General features: G+C 39.8%; 1 protein-coding gene across 1 annotated transcript; it reads left to right on the top strand.

Annotated features, from left to right (window-relative positions):
• The first annotated feature begins 3,682 nt into the window (after positions 1–3,682).
• LOC139719170 (eukaryotic translation initiation factor 3 subunit I-like) lies at positions 3,683–21,191 on the top strand. The gene is made up of 9 exons (XM_071630603.1): positions 3,683–3,709; positions 4,048–4,228; positions 5,972–6,037; positions 7,769–7,918; positions 11,118–11,245; positions 12,677–12,790; positions 13,761–13,850; positions 15,657–15,823; positions 21,110–21,191. Exons 1-9 carry the CDS (start codon positions 3,683–3,685, stop codon positions 21,189–21,191), a joined length of 1,005 nt encoding a protein of 334 aa, XP_071486704.1.
• The last annotated feature ends 2,130 nt before the right edge of the window (positions 21,192–23,321 follow it).

Below are 23,321 nucleotides of genomic sequence, written 5' to 3'. Positions count from 1 at the left end.
TCGATAGCGCCATCTGCGCTATCACTGGTGATGCCACCATCGGTACCACCTGTCGCACTATCCGCAATACCATCGTTGATGCCACTCTCAGCACCACCAGCAGCACCACTCTCACTATCAACAGTCTCTTCTCTTGAAGTTTGCGGAGTCGAACAAGCATAGCATTTACAAAATTTCCATATGGGCTCAAGACATTTCTTCCAAATGTACTTCACTAATTTCAGAGTATATTCCTTGACTTTGGAAATATGGAACAGTGCAATTAACAACAGTGTGAGCAGTATGACTATTAAAAGTGTTACAACTACAGAGTATCTATCTGACATCAGTCTGCCAATAAACTTCTGCAGTGTCTCTTCCAAAATAATCGGCAGTGTCTCTCTCTGAATAGTCAGCAGTGTCTCTTCCAAAATAGCCCGCAGGTCTCCTGCAGAGTAGACAAAGTTCTCACCAGAAGTTTCATTGTTTCCCGAATCATTGTGTGGATGACTCGTGTCATCTACCAACTCCTGATCAACTGGGGTGCTTTGCCTTTGGCAGATCTCATTTGTCTTGTTAAGCACATGAAACCATGCATTTTTAAGGCAGTGTCGGTATATAACATTGCCATGCTCCAGTTGTATACACATCGTATGTTCGTCGATAGAAGTGACACTACGTACGCTTACAGAGAGTATCACACAGTACAAATCATGGTAGCACACACAGGATTTCCAGCGGCCTTTTTCAGGATTATCAGAACTTACAAATCCGTTTGTACCCGAGGTATCCATTCCTCGAATGTAGATCTGGCCATTTTCCCGTCCAGCAACAGTAATGTTATTTGGAGGAAGTTGTCCAGGATCCCACGAATGCGGAAGGTCAATTTTTGCCTGTATTTTCACATCAGACCCCTCACAGATTTCCTGCGGAATCGAGTCTGAATGTGGGTGAAGGTAGGACACACACGGCTCTGTGCCTTGTCCCAATCCACTGCCGCCACCATGCACTGAACAAGACAGCATGTCCGACTCCAACTTCAAGTCTGATCGTTCACCTCCGAGAGCTCCAGCTTCACAGATGACAAATAGGGTGCATACCAGGACCATACAATAATCAAAAGCCATCTCGGATACAGATTGCCAGGATGCAGCTTTACTACTAATCAGGCGTAGCTAGCTAATTACTGTATGATGATAAGCAATGAATCAAAGAATGAGTGGACCGGGAATGAATGACAGGGATGGTCGGACATCCGGGTATTTTGCGTGTCACGGGGTCATGGATAGCGTTGGAGTGAAAACAAACCACTCGCGTGAGCCTGGAGTGAACGCTGTACGTGTTTTCTGCCGGGGCGCCCCGCGAGCATAGCGCTAGCGCAAGCTCGTACTGTAGCTGTGCGGGCGGCAGGATTAGGCCCTAGGCCTACTCTAAATTAGGCCCTACCCTAAAGTACTACAGTACTAACGTTAGACCTACCTGAAGTTTCTATGAGGTACTAAGTAAGCGTAGATATCGGGGTAGGGCCTACTCAAAGAGGTTCTACTGCACATCTGGCCATTTTGTCGGGTCGTTGATCCAGAGTCCTGCCGCGATTTCATACGGGCATAGGTCCAGTCCGGCCGCCTTAAACTTGGCAAAATACCGGGACCGATCGATCGACAGGATCCAGATTTTTAGAATATTGCTGGCAAGACATGATGCATGTATCTCATGAATGATGGCACAAATGACAAAATGAATAATGAAAAACAGTCCCCATGTCTGAGCTGCGTAGAGTTGCACATAAATTACACGCGTCGCACATGCACAGCATGCAGTATGCGCATTAATGCAGGCTTAGCGCTTGCAAGCTGTTTGTTTTCACTCCAGTCGACCGGAAGTGACGTGTAGCCGACCGCAAGGACAGTGTATGTGCCTAGCGCCTGTATGTTGTTGTTGTTTTGGATTTGTTGGAACTCTCTGCCGGGTGGGCAATTTGCTCCAAAAAATATAATTATTCAAATATACCTTTAAATTCAATTACAAAACCTATACTACTTTTAATTATTTACAAAAAAAGCTAATCACATTTATTTTAATATTTACAAGTGATATATAGCGCCTGTACCTAGTGCCTGTACTATTTGTACATGTACCTGTGTAGCATCGGGCGCGTCAAACCCACCGAACTATTAGTTCGGTATAGTTCGGTAGTCAAACCCCCAAAAGTACAGAACCAAAGATCGAAGAGTATAGAAGCGCACGGAATGCGGGGCTGCACAATATAATGCTCACATATCCATTCTCATCATGCGGGAAGCGCACACGTGCGACGACTGAATTTTGTTCTGACCAGTGAAAAAAATTTGTACCTTTTTGTGCTAGCCTTATACGGTTTTCAAAATGGTAAGATGTCGAAGGTGCACCATTATCATATATTTTTACGGCCGTTGTTAATGATATTTACTGTTAAATCACTATCCAAACAACAGTTTTTCTCTCATCTTATGCAACGTATGGCGGGTGACCGCAGCGGCGTTGCGTCGCGTGTAGTATGCAGTGCGTAATGTAGATATCGGTCCCATACACTGCGATCTCTGTCAGTGTGGAAATGTGTAAATTTTTAGTAGAAATAGTAAATTTTACCGCGTAATAATAGGGCCAATGCCTAAATATTTATAGGCCTACCGGTAATTTACTGTAGCTGTAATTTATACAACGAAAAGCTTCATACACCAACCTGACATAGGATTCAGTTCGGGAAACCCACTCACAAGAGGGGGGCCCCTCCGTTAACCCGTCCCCCTTATAAGTAACCCCGTCCCCCTTATAAGTAACCCCCGGGGCACCCCTTATAAGGAGTCTCCACGCTTTTTTGCAATGCAACGCGAAAATGAAAGGACTGCGGCAATTCACTTGATTATGTCCATAAAGCTTCACAAGTTTCCTAGTTACGAAATTTGAGCAAAATCGGTTCGAGGCATCATATCTAAAATCATGGATTTAAATGCGATGTCAAATGACCCATGCGAATGCTGAAATGCGAGCGATTACTGGCGTGAGTGTCGCCAGGCGCGGCGGCGTGGCAATTCTTGAGTGCAGACGTGGCGACTGATGCATGTAGGACCAAAACTGCTCCATTGATGACATATTCCCGGCACAAATTTCTGGAAAATTCCATAAGAACGGGCAAAATTATGAGGAAAATTTATGTCAGTTTCCACAAAGCCATGGAGGAGTACTTGATAACAACATGTAGAGCTGAGTAAATATGAATGGAAGAAAGCGGTGATGTCATTTTTGAAAGGCATTGTGGGAGAACAACCCGACCAATGAAGGAAAGCCCTTCATAATTGAAAACGATAGCAAACCAATCATCAACCAATACAAGATTGTCGTCTGCTGTGATAGGGATAAATGGCATGATGCATGCAGTGTGCTGAGCGAGACAGGACATCATTGATTAGACTAGGATCAATTACAATGCTACGATGGGATGGAGACTATAATAGTATCAACTTCCCATGCGCAGCCTGTACCTAAACTAATTACTCATATTAACACTTACTTTGTAAATGCAAATGTGTGCAAAATGCAATGAAGGCCCTACGTGTAATGGCATATACAGTACATTTTGTGTGTGTACGAGTTGTATGTACACGATAATGGTAGCGTTATCATTTGTGCTGCTGCTGACTGGCTGACCTGGCTACCTGCTGGCATGGCCATGCCACCGTCGATCGGTGGCGTAAGATCCTCTTTGTCAATCGGCGAAGTAAGACCTTCTTCGAGTAAACTTGAAGTTAAAACAGTTATAACATTACTGACAAAAAAAAAAAAATCAGTTGCACACATGCTCACACACACAAACACACACACACACACATTGAAATACATTGCATCCTATTTGTACCTTTCGTCATTTGTTTGCACTCAAAGATGTTCTTACAGGAGAAAAAACATGGTAGAATATTCTGCCCATGCGGAACTTAAAAATATACCCTCACATGATTTTGTTTATGAAATCCAATCACAAGCTAAGCACACGACTGACTCTCATGAACTGCAACATCTTGCCCTCTCCAGAAACCCATCGCTCTGTTCGGCCATGAGCGGTCCATCACCCAGATCAAGTACAACCGAGAGGGTGACCTCCTCTTCTCCTGCGCCAAGGATACGTCCCCAAACATCTGGTTCTCCCTGAATGGTGAGAGGTTGGGGACGTTCGACGGACACGGTGGAGCAGTGTGGTGCATAGACGTGGACTGTATCCTTTGATGATGATGTAATGATGATGACAATGATGATGATGAACAGGATTTGTATATAGCCCCATTTATCTGTAGGCACATTTAAAGACACCTGGCTGCCACATGATGGGTCACACATCATTCACAAAGTTTCTGGAAAAGATAGGTCTTCAGTTCAGATTTGAAGGTATCAAGTTGGTAACAATTCCAAAGTGGGATTTCTTGAGAATGAAACAGATGTGACACAATAGAAGATCCGTGTACATTCCTAACCGGGTGTTAGGCACGAGGAAACAAAAGTATTCCTTTTACCTTGTTGTAAGCACTGACAGATAATGGAAAAATAGCTTTCTCCCAGAATTATCATGACATGCACAGCTGTACATACATTAATATACTTTCCAACATTACTAACGAACCTCCATGGAAAATGATGTGACCCCCACATGCTAATCAAGCCAATAAATCTGCATGTGCCATGCAATGAAAAAACAAAAATCATGAATTAGCATGTGCCATGCAATAGAAAAAAATTGATGACTTAACTTTCAAAGCTATCATTATTTAAAGGAAAATTTGTCCCTCAGACAATTTAGATTCTCAGTCTTTTAAAGCTACTGACCTGCACATAATTATTTAATGGCCCTTAAAAACCAGCAATATCATTAAAATACCACTTGTCATCAGCATTTTCATGTGGCATCAATAAGTGATGCGTGCATGTTCTGTGTTTCATGCAAAAAATACATGTAAAACAGTTTGTGGTCAAAAGAAGCCCAAATGCTCACATGTTGCTTATTTGTGGCTGTGATTAGATTAATTCTGCAAGTCAAGTGATTGACGGGCCCATTTCATGTGCATTGAGTAAAAAATGATAATAAATAGCAAAGAGCATTGAATTTTCTAACAATTCTGAATTCTGTGATATAAAAACTAGCTGTTGTTATTGATAAAATAAATTTTGAGATTTTTTAGGATGTTGGTTGCAATGTAGGAAGTACAAATACTTTTAAAGACCCTACTCTTGCTGTAGTATGCATCTTTCTGGAAAACACCTACAATTTGATGACCTGTAATGAAAGAGAGGAAAGATATACTAATGATTGAAGTATCAGGGAATTTTCATCATTTTCTTTATTTATTCGAGGAGACTGCATGTTATACCATTTGTTCTGTTTCATGGATTCTTCTGTGTGGTATACCCATCTGATTGATTAATTCAGCAGAATGTAATTGTAATACTGTAAAACGAGAAATTTTCGCATGCATTTTAATTTCGCGAATTTCGCGAGCGCCAAAATTCGCGAAATTAAAATGCACGCGAAAGCTTTTGTCTACACTACATGCATTGAATGCCAGTAGCAATTCGCGAAAATTTCATGCCACGAAAAAGGCTTTCGGCTCCAATTCGCGAAAATTTCATGCCGCGAATATTTCATGTTTTACAGTATATAGCCAGGATTTTTGCTGATCATGCTAACGCCAATGAAAAAGATGGCATGTTTTAGTACTGATCGAAAGAAACCATTGCACTGTTCATTCTATTTCCAATTCAGTAAACTCATAGTGGAAAAAATAGTCAAAGAAGATATTTTAAGCAGATTTCAAGGAATTAAATGCATCAACCCCCCTGCTATTAAATAAAAGACTGTAATATTTTTTTCTCTGTGACCAAACTTGAGCATTATATTAAAATGAATGTGACTTTGTTTTTTTTTCTTTGTCTTCAATAGCAATGTTTCCTTGACAGTATTTTTCAGGGGAAACAACAAAAGCCATTACAGGAAGTGCTGATAATTGTCACAAAATGTGGGATGTCAAAACAGGTATTCTTATTCTTTTTACACATTGTTTTATTGCCCCCACCCTCTCACACAATTACATACGATGTACGTTCTCTCTCTCTTCTCTCTCTCTCTTCTCTCTTTTTCTCTCTCATCTATCTTCATCACCCTCCTTTTACCTGCTCCAGAAATCCTAAAATTAATATCCAAAAGAAAGTCACAAATTGGACCATAAAAATCCCACCCAAATATTCCAGTATCCTTGTTTTGTTGAATACTTTTGTACATTGTAACATGTCAGTGTAGACCTGGAATGCGTATGAATTTGGTGTACCATCTCACATGCACAATGCACAGTTTGAGAAAGCCATGGATAATTGACGAGATGGACTGACATTGACAAATAAAACAAAAGCATGCGAACTGTTCCTGTTATGTGACATGATGGTGAAGTTGTATGTTACTGCCAAATTTGAAACTTCTGCACCACTTGTATTTTGCACTCAGCCAAATGAGTAGTTTGCTTGCATTTCCTCTTAATTTTTTAAGGACTTAAGTTCCACAGTACACTTTCGTAAATCCCTCCCAAGTGTCTGTGTGTTCATATTTTTGTTCTACAAAGTGTAGTTTTAAGTAGAATCCATGAGCATGCATGTACAATGTGTACGCAGGGGTCGCATTTAACTTTTTTTTTTTACTAGCCAGGCGGACTACTTAGAATCAATTTTGACACTGAAGCAATATTTTGGCTAGCCAGACGGACTAGTTACTTCAGAATTTTATGATTTTTAGCTAGTCCGACGTGATTTTGGGTGGCCAATGGCCAGCGGACCATTGCCAATTTCGAACCCTGACATGTACATGCAGATTGTATTGTGCATTTGTTTGCTGTTTCCATCTTCTTTGGAATATGAATACCTTGAATAAGATACCAAGAGAAATGAAGTACTTTTTAACCCGTTGAGGACAGACTGAATTTGCTATAACATAGACACCTGCACGAGTGTACTCTGGACTCATCTTCAACAGGTTAACCTGTTGAAGACAGACTGATTTTCCTGTACGATGCATAATTCCCAGTAACCCCAGCTAGAGAATACTTGGGACTACTTTAATAGTACCAGTAGTCTTTTGATGGTTACCGGTAAAAAAGCCCTTCCATTTAGCTTATATACACTGTGTAGAAGCCACAGTCTGGATGATTTCTTACCACTGCATTAAGGTAATATAAAAGATAGAGAAACCAGTGAAGTTGTGGATGTCTGTGATATTATTACTTTGTTTTTAAATGTGATTAGATACTGTATACGCTGAATATTTTGCAAGGTTTTTATTTTCCTGAATTTTGCAAGTCAGGTGCTATTTTCGAAAAATTGTAAAGACGCATGAAAATATTGAGTTTGAGCCTGATATGACTGTGACGTATGCATATTCATTTTTCCATTCTGTACAGGATGCCACGATCACGAATTTAACGACTTGCGAATTGTCGGGAAGTCTCGACTTGCAAAAATTTAGACTTGCTAAATATATGGCGTATACAGTAGTCCATGCAGTGAGACAGGGAAAAAACACATCATGCACAAAAAACCCAAACAAACATTATTATGTTCCTCTGTCTTTGTCTGGGTGACTCTTGTTGTCTTTTTATGTACAGTATGTTTGAATTTTATAATAGACAGATAGATAGATAGATAGATTGAGTGAGAGAAAAAAGCATATAGATGAAATTATATATTACGTATCATCTTTGTTGTCTCTTCCTGCCAACAGGCAAGTGCATCGGTACCTTGGAGTACAAGTCAGCGGTTAGGTCGAATGGCTTTAGCTACAGCAGCAACATCTTTTTCACCTCCACCGATAGCACCATGGGGCAGACCAGTGACCTGTGCGTCTACGACCTCAGGGATGGCAACCAAATCGGTATTAAAGGGGGACAATTTTCTTCTTTAGGCGCGGTCAGACTGGCAAAAGATAGAGAAGTTTCACATCGCGAAGTTTTTGCGATCTTTTGTCTTGTGGTCACACAGGCAGCCAAACTTGGATCAAGAAGTTTGGGTCATTGGTACGTGCGCGCAAGAAATAAGAAAGAGCGTGCCGTCAGATGGCTAGTGATATTGATGTAACAATGCACATCTGTACATGACAATGGCCTGGCACTTCGGAGACACCGCCCACGAACAGATTGAGAAGTTTGTTGGGGGCGAGGTAAATATCTCTAGCTGGGGTGGAAAGTTTTGCGAGAAGTTTTGCGAGAAGTTTTGCGGGAATTTTGTGGTCACACTGGCAAAACTTCGCGATCTTACAGACACTCAGTCGTGGCGAGTGGTTTGTGCGGCACGGAGACGAATGCAACACGCTGCCTCCCCCATTCTGTATCAAGTGTAGTGACCCCCGAATTAGAATAGTGCTGGCTCAATGGGTCAGCGAAAATACGGTAGGCTACAAGAGAGCTCCCTGTGCTTATCTCCTAACCCAAAATGGCTGTCCCAGCGAGCCACGAGAGCTTCCGAATGGACGCACACTCTCAGTGGGCATGCGCATGAAGAGAGGCCAAAAGAGCCACGCGTCTTCTGGCCTCTCTCCTCCAATCACCGCAGCTCGCGGTGATAATATTTGTGTATGATGCGTACACACACACGCACACACACAAACACACACACACACACGCCGCAGCGTCTTCTGGCCTCTCTCCTCCAATCACCGCAGCTCGCGGTGACAATGTTTGTGTATGATGCGTACACACACACGCACACACACACACTTGTCTCAGTGGTAGCATTGTCCCACATGTTTATGGATATAGCACCGAGTCTGACATTGCGCAATTGCATGCACAAACTTCGGTCGTTCGGAGTTTACGTACCATTAGGGATGGCGATCGGCTGCCTTTAAAGATCGTGAACTTAATCTTCTTGATCTTTTGCCAGTCTGACCGCACCTTTTGTGTTGTATGCACATTTTCTACGACTTCAAAGTTTATGAATCTGAGCGAGTTTAGAAACGCACATCATGTCAAAGATACAGAGCTGCTTACTGTCATACTCGTAGCAGAAAATAAAAGTGATCTTGTATGCAGTGTAGATTTGACAAAGTATAAAAGATTGTACCCTCAGTATGTATTAACATCACCCACAGTGCATGTGTGTTAAGCCCATGTCTCCTCTTGAACAATTGCACTCTCTATTTTGAGTACAGTCTTAATAAACTTTAAGTATATGTCCCTGCTCCAAAGGCATTATTATTACCCTTGCCAAGGCAAGATTTCATGTTTTCATTGTTGTCAGTTTGCTTGTTAGCTCGAAAACACTGTGAATGGATTTGGTTGAAACTTGCAGGAAAAGTTGATAATGGCACAAGGAACAGATGATTAAATCTTGGTAGTAATCTCATAATTTTTATTTATGAAGGATTTTTATGCCTCCGCCACGAAGTGGTGCCGGAGGCATTATGTTTTCGGGTTGTCCGTCCGTCCGTCCGTCCTTCCGCCCGTCCGTCCGTCCGTCCGTCCTTCCGTCCGTCCGTCCGTCTTTCCGTCCGTCCGTAATGAATTTTGTGGACAAGGTAACTATCAAAAGCTGTTGAGGTATCCTGATGAAACTTGGCATGTATGTGTATTAGGGGGTGAAGTTGTGCCTATCAACTTTTGGGTGCATGTGCTCAAGGTCAAAGGTCAAAAGGTCAAGGTCAAATACATAAAATTTCACTATTTCCACCATATCTATGCAATGCCAGAAGATATTTTCTTGAAACTTAGTGTATACATGTATTACCCAATTTAGATTCTCTGGTGAAAGTTTGGGTCATGAGGTCAAAGGTCAAAGGTCAAAAGGTCGAGTAAAAGTATTAAAACTTCTTTTTTTTCTCTGTAAATTGGAAAATTGTTCAAGGTATCTTCATGGAACATAGTATATATACATGTACTGACTGGCAGTGATTATCTAGAGAATGTAGGGTTCATGGGGTCAAAGGTCAGGGGTCAAAGGTCAAGTGCAACACTTCAAAATTTTACTATTTCCCTCATGTTCATGCAATGCCAGCAGGATTAGTATTTTTTTTTTTACACTTGGTGTATGCATGTGTAACCTAATAGAAATTCTCTGGAGAGTTTTTTTTCTTTTTCTTTTTTTATTGCCTCAAAGGTCAAAAGGTCAAAGATCAAGTGAAAGTGCTGAACTAACTTTTTCCTCCATATCTCGGAAGTGGCTCAATTTATCGTGAAACCTACTGCATACATGTATCTATGCATGTTCTACCTGAAAGTGATTATCTTATGAATTTTAGGGTCTAAGGCCAGATGAACATGGTAACAATTTACTATTCAGTACAGAAATTGCACTTTTTCTCCATACCGGTACCATGAAAATTACTCAATGCATAAATGTATGAATGGGTCAAAGTCAAGTTAAAGTCCTTAAATCCCCAAATACATGCTCTCCTATTCATCCAATTAAACCAAGTTCAAGGAAGGTGAACATTTAACACATTTCTGACAAACTTGTCATTTCAATATTTTGCCAGTTTTGTGAAAATGTAATCACACATTGTCCACATGGACTATCTAGACCTATTAGGAGAATCATGCATTATGGCGGAGGCATACCAGTCGCCATAGCGACATTTCTAGTTTGGTCTTCAATTCATTTTCAGTTACTTTTTTTCATTTTTCGACAAAAACATGATTATAAACATCACTTCGGCAGATGGAGTCAATGAGTGTGGGAGTTCGAGTTGTGTGTATTTGAGGTTTGCAATACACGCACGAAAGCACAGTATGCTCTGCTTGGGTGAGATGCCGCTCAGCTGGAAGCTGATGACATGAAAGGCTTCAATAGGCCTAACTCTGTGTATTGGTGGAAATGAGCTGCTTTGTGGAGATCTGTACTCTCCGAGTGATTTTCTTGTTTTGTTATCTTTTTTTTAAATCATATAGTTGCTTATTAGTGCATTGGACAAAGCAAGCCATCTTCTCTAAAAAATAAGCTTTTGTTGTTACCAAACTTTCATAGAAGAAAATTTTTGCATTGACAATGACTGTTTGCATTCTTTTTTCCATTTCTTTTATTTTTCTGACTGTTTGAAATGTTACATGTGTTGTAAATTTCTCTCTCTACTTGGGCAGAAAACAATGATCCATTCATGCGCATTCCCATGGATGGACCGAAGATCACCTCAGCTATCTGGACACACCAGGACACAGCCATTCTGACTGGCCATGAAGATGGTCTCCTCAAACTCTGGGATGTCAAGGTTAGCTTTAACAAAAGAACCATTATGCATTCACCAAAGTGCCTGGCGGATGGGGTTCAGTTGGTAGCGTATCTGCTTTGGAATCACTTGGCTCAAGTTTGGCTGTGGGTTCAAATGGTTTCATGACATTTGCTCCTGAGATGATTGCTCCCTCGATGAAATATCTGCGCTAAGCCAAGCGTAAATTCTACCCACAAACATAACCCTAGCCCTAATCCTAATCGTCACATCAAACTAAAAACCTAAACCCCTATCACAACCCTAACCCAAAGTCCTTGGAGGAAATAAGACTGGAGCAATCGACACAGGATAAAATGTTGTGTCACCATTCGAATAGCAGCAAGTCTTCCTGAGCAAAGCTGTGTGTTATCATGCTGTCCCCTTTAGTAGTGGCAAGACACTCTGCCCCTCAGATAGGACATAAAATGGAGGTCCCATGCAGAAGATCCTGCTTCATTCATTCATCGCAAGAGCAGAGTGCATAACTGGTGAAGTGGTCCCACCCCACATCCAGCTGGACCCCAAGGAAGACCAGTTATAGTGTAGCTGAATATGGGCTATCCAGCCATCTTCTCAGATGGAAAATGAAAACAAGCAAACACATACATTCATACTGCTGTTTCCTTTCTTTTTGTAATTTTTCAGTTGAACCCCCCCCCCCCCCCCCCCCCCCCCCCACACACACACACAAGTACACCTAAACACCTACACATGAAGGTCATTGTTTTCCAAATTTGCGTTTCCATTAACATCTGTACAGGGTGTAGGTCATATCTTTGGTAAACATAATATTCCACGAAATAGGACTTACAAGGGACAATTGTCACAAATGAATTTTGCTGTCACATTGGACAGATTTCAGGGAACTTTTGTGCTTGTTTACAAATTTTCTAAGTCCAAATTCATGAAATTTTACCGTTGAGGTGTTTTCATTGCAACTGATTGACAAATTGCCCTACATTGGCGTAAATACCTGCAGTACCCGCTGCATGCTATAAGGATTAGAACCAACACTCGCTGTCGGGCGGAAGCTCGGTGGTCTAGTTGGAGATGACACCTGTCCGGAGATCAGGAGGTCGTAGGTTTGAATCCTGCTCGAGTAAGTACGCCCACGATGTTTTTATCATTGCTACTACTAAAACACTGATCAATTCAGTGCTTATTTACATGTACGTCGATGTAGGGCAGTTTGTCAATCAGTTGCACATTTTCTAGGTGTTGGTATTTCTGTTTATGAAGTAGCATTTCAAAAGGAAACAGTCATGTTTTTATTTTCATTTTACTTCATTTAGTGTGCAGGGGGAATGAAAATTTAAGCACCACAAAATTGCCTTTTGTATAGAACACTTCATCTATGAGGTCAACTTCATCAGCATGATCAATTCAACTGAGCTGCATTTGCAACATTGCATTCTAATTTTCTCTATCCAGATGCAAGACTGCATAGAAAGCAACAGTGAAATTCACTCCAAGAGTATAAACGATTTGCAGAAGCACATAAAGTATGACCTCGTCGTGACAGCATCCAAAGACAACACAGCTAAGGTGAGTTGTTTGACTTGGCCTATTTCGCTGGATCTCTACCTGCTGAGTCAGTAAATCTGCTTTTGGCGTATGAGTTTGGCTACGGGTTGATGGCAAAAACTGTATGATGTCTGGTAAAAAATAGTAAACTGAGTTCAAGTGAGCTGTTGTGATTGCTCACCATCCAGTGTGTGTTGTGCGTCATGCCTATTTTTTTTTTTTTTTCGTTTTGATCTTCTTGAAAACTCCATGACTTTTCACCAAACTTAGCAAGTAGCATCCCTATTGAAAAGCAGATAGAATCACAATTTGTTCAAATAGGCACCGTGCCCCCCTTGGCGGCCCTCATGGGATTCCAAACCCCTTAAACTGAGGAATCTTTAAATAGCTTCTCCTCTAGAACACCAAGTGCCAAATTACAGTTTGTATAACAGTGTCTCTGCAGCTCAGTCATGCCCAGTGCGTACTTAGTTAATGTTTTGGGATGTCCGTTTGTATTCATTTTCTGCTTCCAAGACCACACCTCCATATGTGATACAGACTGTCAGCACTCGCGTCTTTCTTGTATAGAAAACGAAAATTTAGTGAACTGATTATGCAGAAACACACCCTTAATTTTCATTCAATATCCATTAAAGTTTTTTTTTTTTTTTTTTTTTAGTGTGTGCATATTACTTTCAGGAATCTTGGCTCCTTATGAAATTTGTGAAAGTTTGATGCACGCGAAAATTTCTGGTTTTACTATATTTTTCCATTGGAGTACAGGAGGATGTTTTGCTCATCGGAGAACATTACGAAAGGTCTCCTGTCATGCCATCATACCTTAATTTTCTTTCTTGCTTTTCTTTTGTTTGAATGAAAATGCTTGCTGCTGTTGCCCATGTAAGGTAGACACTCTATGAGATTGCATTGGAAGGTTTTTCTTTGTTAATACAGTCTGTCTCTCATTTTATTCCTTCATATTGAATTCATTTATTTGTTTGATTTTCAGCTGATAGAACTGCCAGACCTCAAACATCTGAAGACTTACAAGACAGAAAGGCCTGTGAACTCAGCAGCCATCTCACCTCTCAGGGACCATGTGAGTAGAATTCTTTCCCAAATGATTCTGTCTTCATTCTACAGTGCACTCCTCTCATAACGAACACGGTTATAACGAATTTCCAGTTACAACGAAATAAGAATTCAGGCCACACATTATCCTCTTTTATGTATTGTTATTGTTTATTTGTTTGTTTATTACGAAATTTTGATGTAACGAAAGAAAACTGCTGGTCCCAAGAACACCGTTATAATGGGAGTCCACTGTATAGCCATTGACTGACCAAAATTTTCAGTGGGGTCAGAAGAGAAGGAGGAGGGGGAGGAATGTGAGGAGGAAATACCAGATGAACTGGGAGGAGAAGGAGCATAAGAAAGACGAGGTGGAAGAGGAGGAGGGGGATGACAAGACAAAGATGACAAGAAGGAGGAATAGGAGGAGGATGGCTGGTACAGTGAAACCCCGTTATAACAAGTTCGGTTATAACGAGGAACCGCTTGTAACGAGGTGATCGCATCAGCCCCATTTTCCTTTGCGTGTAAACCTATGGCAGAATGAATCAGTTATAACGAGTTTGGTTATAACAAGATTCCAGTTATAACGAGGACATTTTCCGTGCATCATGATGATGGGTATGACTTGCTTATGTTTTACTTTGTTTTTGATGCGTACAGTTATAACGAAGTACCGGGTATAACGAGGTAATATCACTGCTCCCACGGACCTCGTTGTAACGGGGTTTCACTGTAGTTAGATGGAGAAAAAGAGAATGATGAAGAAGGAGGAAAATCAGGGAGAAGAACGAAGAAGGAAGATGGGATGAAGGAGGGAGGGTTGATGAAGAAGAGGAGGATAAAGAGGTGGACGAATAGAGAAAGGATGGAGGGGAAGAGGATGCCACCGTAATGCTACTTTCACACCATGTTCTCGGTGGCCACAGCAGTCATGTTTCAGGGCAACTTGGACAAAATGGGCTGGAGGCGAGACAACGCGGTGAGACAGGATAGGCAAATGGGACAGGCTGTGATTGCCGTCGATGCCGTGTCAGATTTTTAAACTGTCAAAAAATTTGCCACGGCAGTCCCGGTGCTTATGAGGAATGTTGTATGCCGCGATAAAACAGGGCGAACGCAGCATTGAGCAAAACATGACGGCACACAGTACGCCGTAACAAAACTGGGAGACGGTTCGTAGCGGGCTGTGATGGAAAATATTGATAGTCTAGCCTGACCAGACGCCATAAGGACAGGGTCTGATAGCTATACGTTCACCGGGGCAAGGACTGGAACGAACAAGACTAGAATATGAAGGGGAAAAACAGGAGAATTTCTCATCTACTCACTGTGCATTATGTTTCGGGCAAATGGGACTGCCATGGTTGCCGGGAACATTGTGTAAACGCAGCATTAAGAGACAGGAAGAGGTTTTTGCAGTATAGTGATAATGGTAAAAATAATAAGCAATGCTTTACAGTCAACCTTGCCTAAGTCGAATCTACTTGGACTAAATAAATAGCTTCAACCGAGAGAAAATTCGACTTTGGGCTAATATGAGTGATTAAAATCAATAAAATGTATAGACAAGAGGACTAGAAAAGACCTTCCATGTAGGCGATTATTCAACTTGTGTGAGGTCAACTTACACTTGTAAGCAAGGTTGACTGTTCATTTGTATAACATCCAGATGATTGGTAATGTTTTGAATGTTGAGTGTCCCACGTGCATGTTGTGAGAAATGAATGCATGGTCATGTGACCTGAACAAGTGCTTGTCATTGGCTTCACTCTAGTAGCATGTGTCTTCCAATAATGTCTCTGAACATTGCTCACGCATCCTCGCCATGCAGGTGCTTGTTGGAGGAGGACAGGAGGCTATGGACGTGACGAGGACGTCGAGCAGAATCGGCAAGTTTGACGCCTGCTTCTTCCATTCCGTCTTTGAGGACGAGTTTGGCAAGGTCAAGGGCCACTTTGGTCCAATCAACAGTGTGGCATTCCATCCTGATGGACGAGGGTAAGATGTCTGTAGGGAAGAAGAAGAAAAAAAAAAGAAAATTATACCAATTCATAGAGGTTCAGATCAAACATAAAGTATGGCGAAAGTCAGAAAATAGAGCTTAACCCTAACTTACCTGGGCTATTTAGCGAGCTTGAATTCGTGGGGGGGCATTATGGCCCCCCCTTCAGATCTCGGCTGTTGATCGCGCTATCGCCGCAAAATTTTGCATGAACATAAGGCTGGATGTAATCTACAAGACTGTTCAGTTAAATTTTCAAAAAATTAGCATTTTCTATTTTAAATCAATTAATTATTCAAATATATGCAAAAACCTCATTTTCGTCTGTAATTGGCTTATAAAAGTTTATGGAACGCTGATTTTTGGTGTAAATATTCCCAGTGACATTCCAAACATTTGTGCATAAAAAAAAATTCAGTATCAAAATTAATTTCTTATGTTTTTTATTGTTTTAATCAATTTTTTATGTATTTCCTTGTTTTTTCGAACTTTTGTTTTTGTTGTTTTTTCAGCAGAATTTGTCATACACATTTTTTGAAGCATAATTAGACTAAAATAAGTTGATTTCAGCCATTAAAATAAAAAATATGAATCTTTATATGAATTAACTGAAAAAACACAATTTGTATTGACTTTGTACACAAAATCACGTTTTTGAGCAATTTTGGGGTTGACGAAAATTTTTTGAAGGGGCGTGGCTTCAGAACGGTATGCCCGGGCGTGACAAATTTGGTCTCAAAAGTTGCGCGAGACTTGAAAGTAAAAAGTCAGCGAGCGGCGCGGTCAAAAAGTTTTGGGCGCCGGAATGGTCGCGGAATTTGTCGAGGGGCGGCCATTATGGGCCCCCCCCCCCCCCCCCACCAGGTAAGTTAGGGTAAAGTCTATGAATCCCAGATTCTGATTGGCTGATATCTGATTTATGTTTGATTGCATCTTTTTATGCAGCAGGGGCCAGGGTTTTCAATGATGTGCAGCAGTGATTAGTCATCACACTTTTGAAACAGAATGGCATTTCTATTGAGTAAATTTATACTTATTTTGTAGCATGTTATATTGCTGCAGCTTTCAAACTTATGTGTTTAACCCTAGAAAGACTTGATTATTTAGATGCCTAGCAAGACTTGGGGGGGGGGGGGGGGGGGGGGGCTGGCCTTTGACCGCATGATCGTGATGAAAATTGGTACGCATGTCACCCATAATTTAATCTACAAAACTGAATCGTGAATTATTCCCCAATTATTCACATTTATTTCTAATTAATTATGCTAATTGTGCATGAAATTAAAATATTGCCTGTAAATCTGTAAATAAAGGTCCAAAAGTGCTATTTTTTGGTCTAGGTACTGTTTTTAGGATGTACATAAAAAAATTTGACGGTATCAAATTTTTTTTCTTATATATTTCGTTATTGTAAAAATTCCTCATGTATTTCATTGTTTTTCGACTTTTTGTTTTTTATTTTCTTTTTCGGTGGAAATCATCGGGGACACTATTCTGATAATAAGCAACAAGAAATTAATTGATTTTAATCGGTAAAACTAAAAATAACGATACATTTATGAATTTTGGCTAGAAATAGAATTTTCATTGGATTTGTACATGAAATCGTTTTTGAGCAATTTTGGGTCTGATATGCACTTACATGATATTGTGTAACTTCAGAATTGCGTACCTGGGCATCGCAAATTTGGTCTTAAAAGTTGCACAAGACTTACAAGAAAAAAGTCATGAAATGTCACAGCCCAAGATGTGTACGTTACGAATTTATCACGAAAAATGTTGAAGGGGGATGGCTCAATCAGCCCCCTCCCCAGTCTTTTTCGAGTTAAGCCAACATTGTTACCTCATGGCCATCTCTGATAGATTAGGTGTAGTTCTATTTTTGTGATTGTTCAGTTGATTTAAGATGATCGGAAGCATTGTTTCCTGTTTGGCGACAGTTTTTCTATTGTTTTCAAAGTTTTTCGGAATGGCAGCATGCAAAGTGTTAAAATAGCTACTAGTTAAGTAAATATTAAAACTATTTTTTTTTTCGTCTTTTTTTTTTGGGGGGGGGCAGTTGGAGGGGAGGAGACGTAAAGCAAAACAGGGGAAAAAAAAGTCTATTAAAAGAAGCTTGGCCCCCCAATTAATTAGGATGTATTTCCTTCAACTAGCTCTGGTGTTGAGGTATGTATGAAACTGAAAGGTTTCATGTTGTAATACGAGAATACATCTCGTGTGGAGAGATGCTTGATGCTTGAATGTGGCGAAACAAATCACTGAAAGTTCAACAAAAAGTGTCGATATGCGCCACTTACCAAAGTTACAGTGCTGTAACAATCCTGTGCGATTCTTTTTGCCAGGCCCTTTCTTCTTTTTGATTCCTGTCACTCCAGTCAAAGCTTATCAAGGATGTCATGATGTAAGTGGTGAAGCTTTTGTTGAAGGAAACCAAAACTCTTATTACAGGGTATAAAGTGATGAAGACACTTTTAGTTTGAATAAGCAAAACTGTAAACAAGATCTGCAAGAAATACAAATGATACAGCTACTGTAGACCATAGCGAACACTAGAGGGCAGTCATCACATTAGAGCCATGCTATGGACTACTTTTCATTAGTTTTGAACACACACGGTGTCGTAATTTTTAAGTAATTCTGATTTACTGCTGTGCTCTGTCTTTAAATTATACAAATTTATGGGAAATTGCATTGAGACATTATGTTGCATCGTATGAAAACAGAAAAGTCAGAGTAGAGCAGTAACAATTTTTGGGGAAAACTCAAACACCCAAAAAGTGATGAATTGTCTAGAAAGTTAGACAAGTTGTCAATTCTGTCTGACAAAGGTTTTGTGCAGCTTTCCCACCAGTGAAAAGGGGCATGTGAGCAAGGGGCTCATATGTTTACTTACATGTTCAGGCAAGAAGCCATTCGTTGTACTTGCCACACAGTGAATATTGATTTCCTTAGGCAAGGGGCAATTGGCTCTGTGCCCCCCCGAACAAAATACAAAAACAACAACCCACAAATAAATAAATCAAGCTGAAGGAATTTTACTTGGGGATGAAAACCAACATGGTATACACAACACATGGAGTGAATGCAGCAGTATTGGAAATTTCATTTTTCTTCTATGACGGTTCACATTTCCTAGACTTCCTTCTGTGATATTCAGGGTGATATTATTTCACCTGTTTTCTGAAACAGAGCATGTCAAGTGTTCTTTCATTATGATAGTAAATTGGCATTTTGTTGTCAGAATTTTCTTTATGTTCTGATAATATCGTTTATGCATGATGTCAAAAATAGTTGTAGTCTTCTCATCTAGCGATGGAGGCATTGAAACATAAAAAAATCATAACTTCTCAATGGATTATCTGATTTTATCAATCTTCACTGATTGTGTTGCTGCATTCACTCAATCCACATTTGTATCTGGATTTCTTTCCCCTGTACATGTAAGTGTGCACATCATGGTGCAGTCACATGTCTGTCGTTATGATTGCTATCAGCTCTTATGTTCTCATTGGCTACCCATTTACCTATGACATTTTTATGCCTCCGCCACGAAGTGGCCGGAGGCATTATGTTTTTGGGTCGTCCGTCTGTCCGTCCGTCCGTCCGTCTGTCCGTACGCCCGTCCGTACGTCCGTCCGTCCCGTTTTGTTTTTGTCGATATCTCAAGAACCGTGTGGTGGTTTTACATCAAACTTGGTATGAGGGTATATCCTTGGGGGATAATACTTTGTGTGGATTTTAGGGTCACAGGGTCAAAGGTCAAAGGTCACAGGTTATTTTGTGAAGAAAAAAAAAGAAATTTCATGTTTTTCTCCATATCTCGCAAATGGTTCAAGGTATCTTCATGGAACTTAGTATATATGCTTGTACCGATAGGCAGTGATTATCTAGGGAAGTTGGGGGTCATGGGTCAAAGGTCATGGGGTCAAAGGTCAAGGTCAACTCCTCAAAATATCACTACTTTCCTTAAAATGCAATATGCCTGAAGGTTTTTTTTTTTAAACTTGATGTATGGCATGTATTACCCAATATATATTTTGGGGGAAATTTCTTGCCAAAAGGTCAAAGGTCAAAAGGTAAAAGGTCAAGTGAAAGTGCTAAATTGCACTTTTTCCTCCATATCTGGAAAGTAACTCAAGATATCATCATGAAACTTACATATTTATGCATGTTCAACCTAACAGTGATTCTCTTTGGAACTGTGAGGTCAAAGGTCAAAGGCCAGGTTTAGATAATGCTATTTTCCCATTTGATACTGAAATTATACTTTTTTTCAATACCTTGAAAATTACTCAATGCATAAACTTATAAAAGGGTCAAAAGTCAAGTAAAGATCATCAGTTCCCCCAAATACCTGCACTCTGACATTTTAATCATTCATCCAATTGAATCTAGTTCTAGGAAAGTGAACATTCAGCACATTTGTGTCAAACCTGTCATTTTGATATTTTGCCAATTGTGTGAAACTGTCATCACACATTGTCAAGACATTGTACTGTAGACCTATTAGGAGAACCATGCATTATGGCGGAGGCATATCAGTAGCCGTAGCGATATATCTTTTTTTCTGTAAATAAAATTGGTCAAGTGCTTTATTGATTGACAAAGAAAAAACATGTACAGTAAAACTTTGCTGCCAACAGGCTGAATTTCCCCATCTTCCAAGAGCTGTCAACCATTATGCTGTTTTTCTTCACAGAACATTTTTTTTTCTTTGTCCAAATGGAGAATATATCAATTTGAAATGAAAAATGTTTTTCCTGAAATTTGATTTAGTAGACCATATTTGTTACAGTGGACTTCCATTATAAAGAAAGCCTATGAAACAAACTTCCATTATTGAAAAAAATACAGTAATAATCATGACCCAATATTGAAAGTGCCTTACTCTTTGTATTTCGCTTTTGCTGATATAAAAGAATTTAAATGTCTATAGAAAGTAACTTTTCGAGTCCTGAGAAGTTGGTTGTTTTGGGAGCCCACTGTATTTTCCATCTTCTAACTGAAATATTTTTGCCTTCAGAACAAGTTCGCTGTTTCTGTTTCTGTTTTTTTTTTTTAAACTCTGTATTAGTAATGTGTTTGATTTGCAGAGATTAGCAGCTTTGCAATTTGTGTGATAAATTTGGAATATTTTCCTTTTCTCTCTTCAGTGATATTCTTCTTGCATTTATTGTAAATTGTACACTTGGAAAACATCATCAGTTATTGCATTATATCTCTGTCACTTATTTTTTTTTTCTCTCCCTCTCTTCTCACACTTTCTTTTTTTGTCACAGGTACAGCAGTGGCGGGGAAGACGGATATGTCCGAGTCCACACGTTTGATCCGCAATACTATGACTTTGAGTTTGAATATTAGACAATAGCAGATTCCAGAACCTTCCCTTTTCTTCTCTCTCATTGAGATATTATTATTTATAAAGTCAGATTTCTCCTTCCCAATCCCACAATCGGGCACAAAGACGCTCCCTGTCCATCTGATTCCATGCATGTCTCTTCACCGAATGTTGACGAATACATGCTGCAGAAATTATGTGACTGAAAGAGCTACTGAAAGAGCTTGGTGCCACCATATCTCAGTCCGCTGATCGGGGCTCTTTATCACCAGAGTTCTCTCCCGATTGCATTTCATTGATCCAGACTTGGAGGCTTAGTGATATCATGAACAATTTGACGAGTGTTATCTGCCTGATGGGTGCAGGGCCATGGTATTTGGTGAGACATCGTCTTGCTGGAAAAGTTGAAAGAGATGATTTGCTCCTGGTTTGAGTGGATTTTGATAGACTGGGTGGAATAAGCTGGAGGAGAACAGTAGAAATTTTACCAAAATTGCACTGAAAAAACCCCCCAAAAAACTGTGTCACAGTCTTCTCACTCTTTCCCAGACATTTGCCGATCATGCATTAAAAAAGCAGCAGCAAAAACAACTTGTTTCACAGTTTTATCACTTTTCCCCAAGACATGAATTATTGATTTCGGTCCTTCTGTCACATTCATAGGTTGTATACATTTATATACAATGCAAATTGTACAATGTACTGATGTTACAGTCCCAATCTTCTGTCATTCCCTTTACACACAAATCATCAATTCATGAGCCTTGATTTGACATGAATTCAAATACTGTAAAACACGATATTTGTGCGGCATGAAATTTTCGTGAATTGGAACCCATGGCCTTTTCCCCGGCATGAAATTTTAGCGAGTTGCCTCTAACATTTTCAATGCATAACGTGTAGACAAGAACTTTTGTGTGCATTTTAATTTAGTGAATCTTGGCTCTCGCAAAACTCGCGAAATTAAAATGCATGCGAACGTTCCTCGTTTTACAGTAGATGATATTCTTTCTTCTCAATTTGATTTTTTTTTTTGAAACAGTTGTAACAACTGTAAAGAAATGAAGATGTGATGAACTTGCTGATAAAAGGGATAACGGATATGTTTTCATGGGCAAAGTAATGACAGAACTGTGAAGTGACATCAACTCCTTGTCCAATTCCCATATTTTTGATTGTCACCAATTCTGTTTTACAAAAACATTTAAGATTCTAAGATAAGATAATATCTTACATTTCTTTGCAGTTGTAATCAAACTTTGCCCATATTGTTGATTTGAATGTGCTCTTCTTCTGAAAGTTGAGATTTGGGTGTCTACTTACATACTTTTACAATATTGTGTTTGAACATGGAAAACTGGGGAGGGAAGGGGGGGGGGGGGGTTGTGGGTTTTGGATTGGGCTGTAGGCTGATAATCCTGAAGCAGCTCAAACTGACAGTTGATATGAGCTATGAAAGCTTATGTGTCACATTGCTCATAAAAGTGTACAATACACGTATACAGCATGAAATATACTCCCAAAGTAAATTGGATTGAAAGGTGTAGTGAGCATTGGCATTATGTGAAATAAAGCTGAAGAGGGTATACATGTATTCTTAGTATACCATCAGAGTCATCACATCTGTTCATTCTGGGATATTCTTTACATGTAGAAGACTCTTTTGAAATGGATTGATTTTAGACCCAAACAGAAGGTGAACTTTAGATACTCAACATAATAACCTCCTTTTTCTTAAATATGTGGGTTTTTTTTAATTATTATAGACTCAAGTACATGTAATACAATGTATATATATATTTATGTACATACCAGAATGTCAAAATGCCAGTAGAAAAGTAGTATGGAATACTTTCATGGCAGATATCATGCAGATTACTCTCCTCTTCACAAAATAAATAAACTGACAAATAAATAAAACAAGATAAAATATTATTTAAGGTTGTACTCGGTACATTGTGGATATCCGCATTCATGCACAGGAATGTGTGTCCATCTTCTCAACATGTGTTTCTCTATGGAGTTTTGCTCACAGAAAGACATGTTCATGTGTGAACATAAGGTCAATATTTCAAATAAATGTCCAACTGTAGTAAATTGTATTCACTGCCTTCATCTGCATTTGTTCTTGCTTGTTCAGTGTTCTGTTGTGT

This window comes from Diadema antillarum, unplaced genomic scaffold (assembly GCF_040938485.1).
Source record: "Diadema antillarum isolate AM-2024a unplaced genomic scaffold, OU_Dant_1.0 scf00000106, whole genome shotgun sequence".
NCBI classification, from domain to species: Eukaryota; Metazoa; Echinodermata; class Echinoidea; order Diadematoida; family Diadematidae; genus Diadema; species Diadema antillarum.
This window is presented reverse-complemented; position numbering and strand designations above follow the sequence as displayed.

Coding starts and splice junctions, on each gene's coding strand:
- LOC139719170 (XM_071630603.1), top strand. CDS start 3,683: ATGGCCATGCCACCGTCGATCGGTGGC. Junction 6,038..7,768: donor AATGTGGGATGTCAAAACAG/GTATTCTTATTC, acceptor TCCTGCCAACAG/GCAAGTGCATCGGTACCTTG. Junction 12,791..13,760: donor CCAAAGACAACACAGCTAAG/GTGAGTTGTTTG, acceptor TTTGATTTTCAG/CTGATAGAACTGCCAGACCT.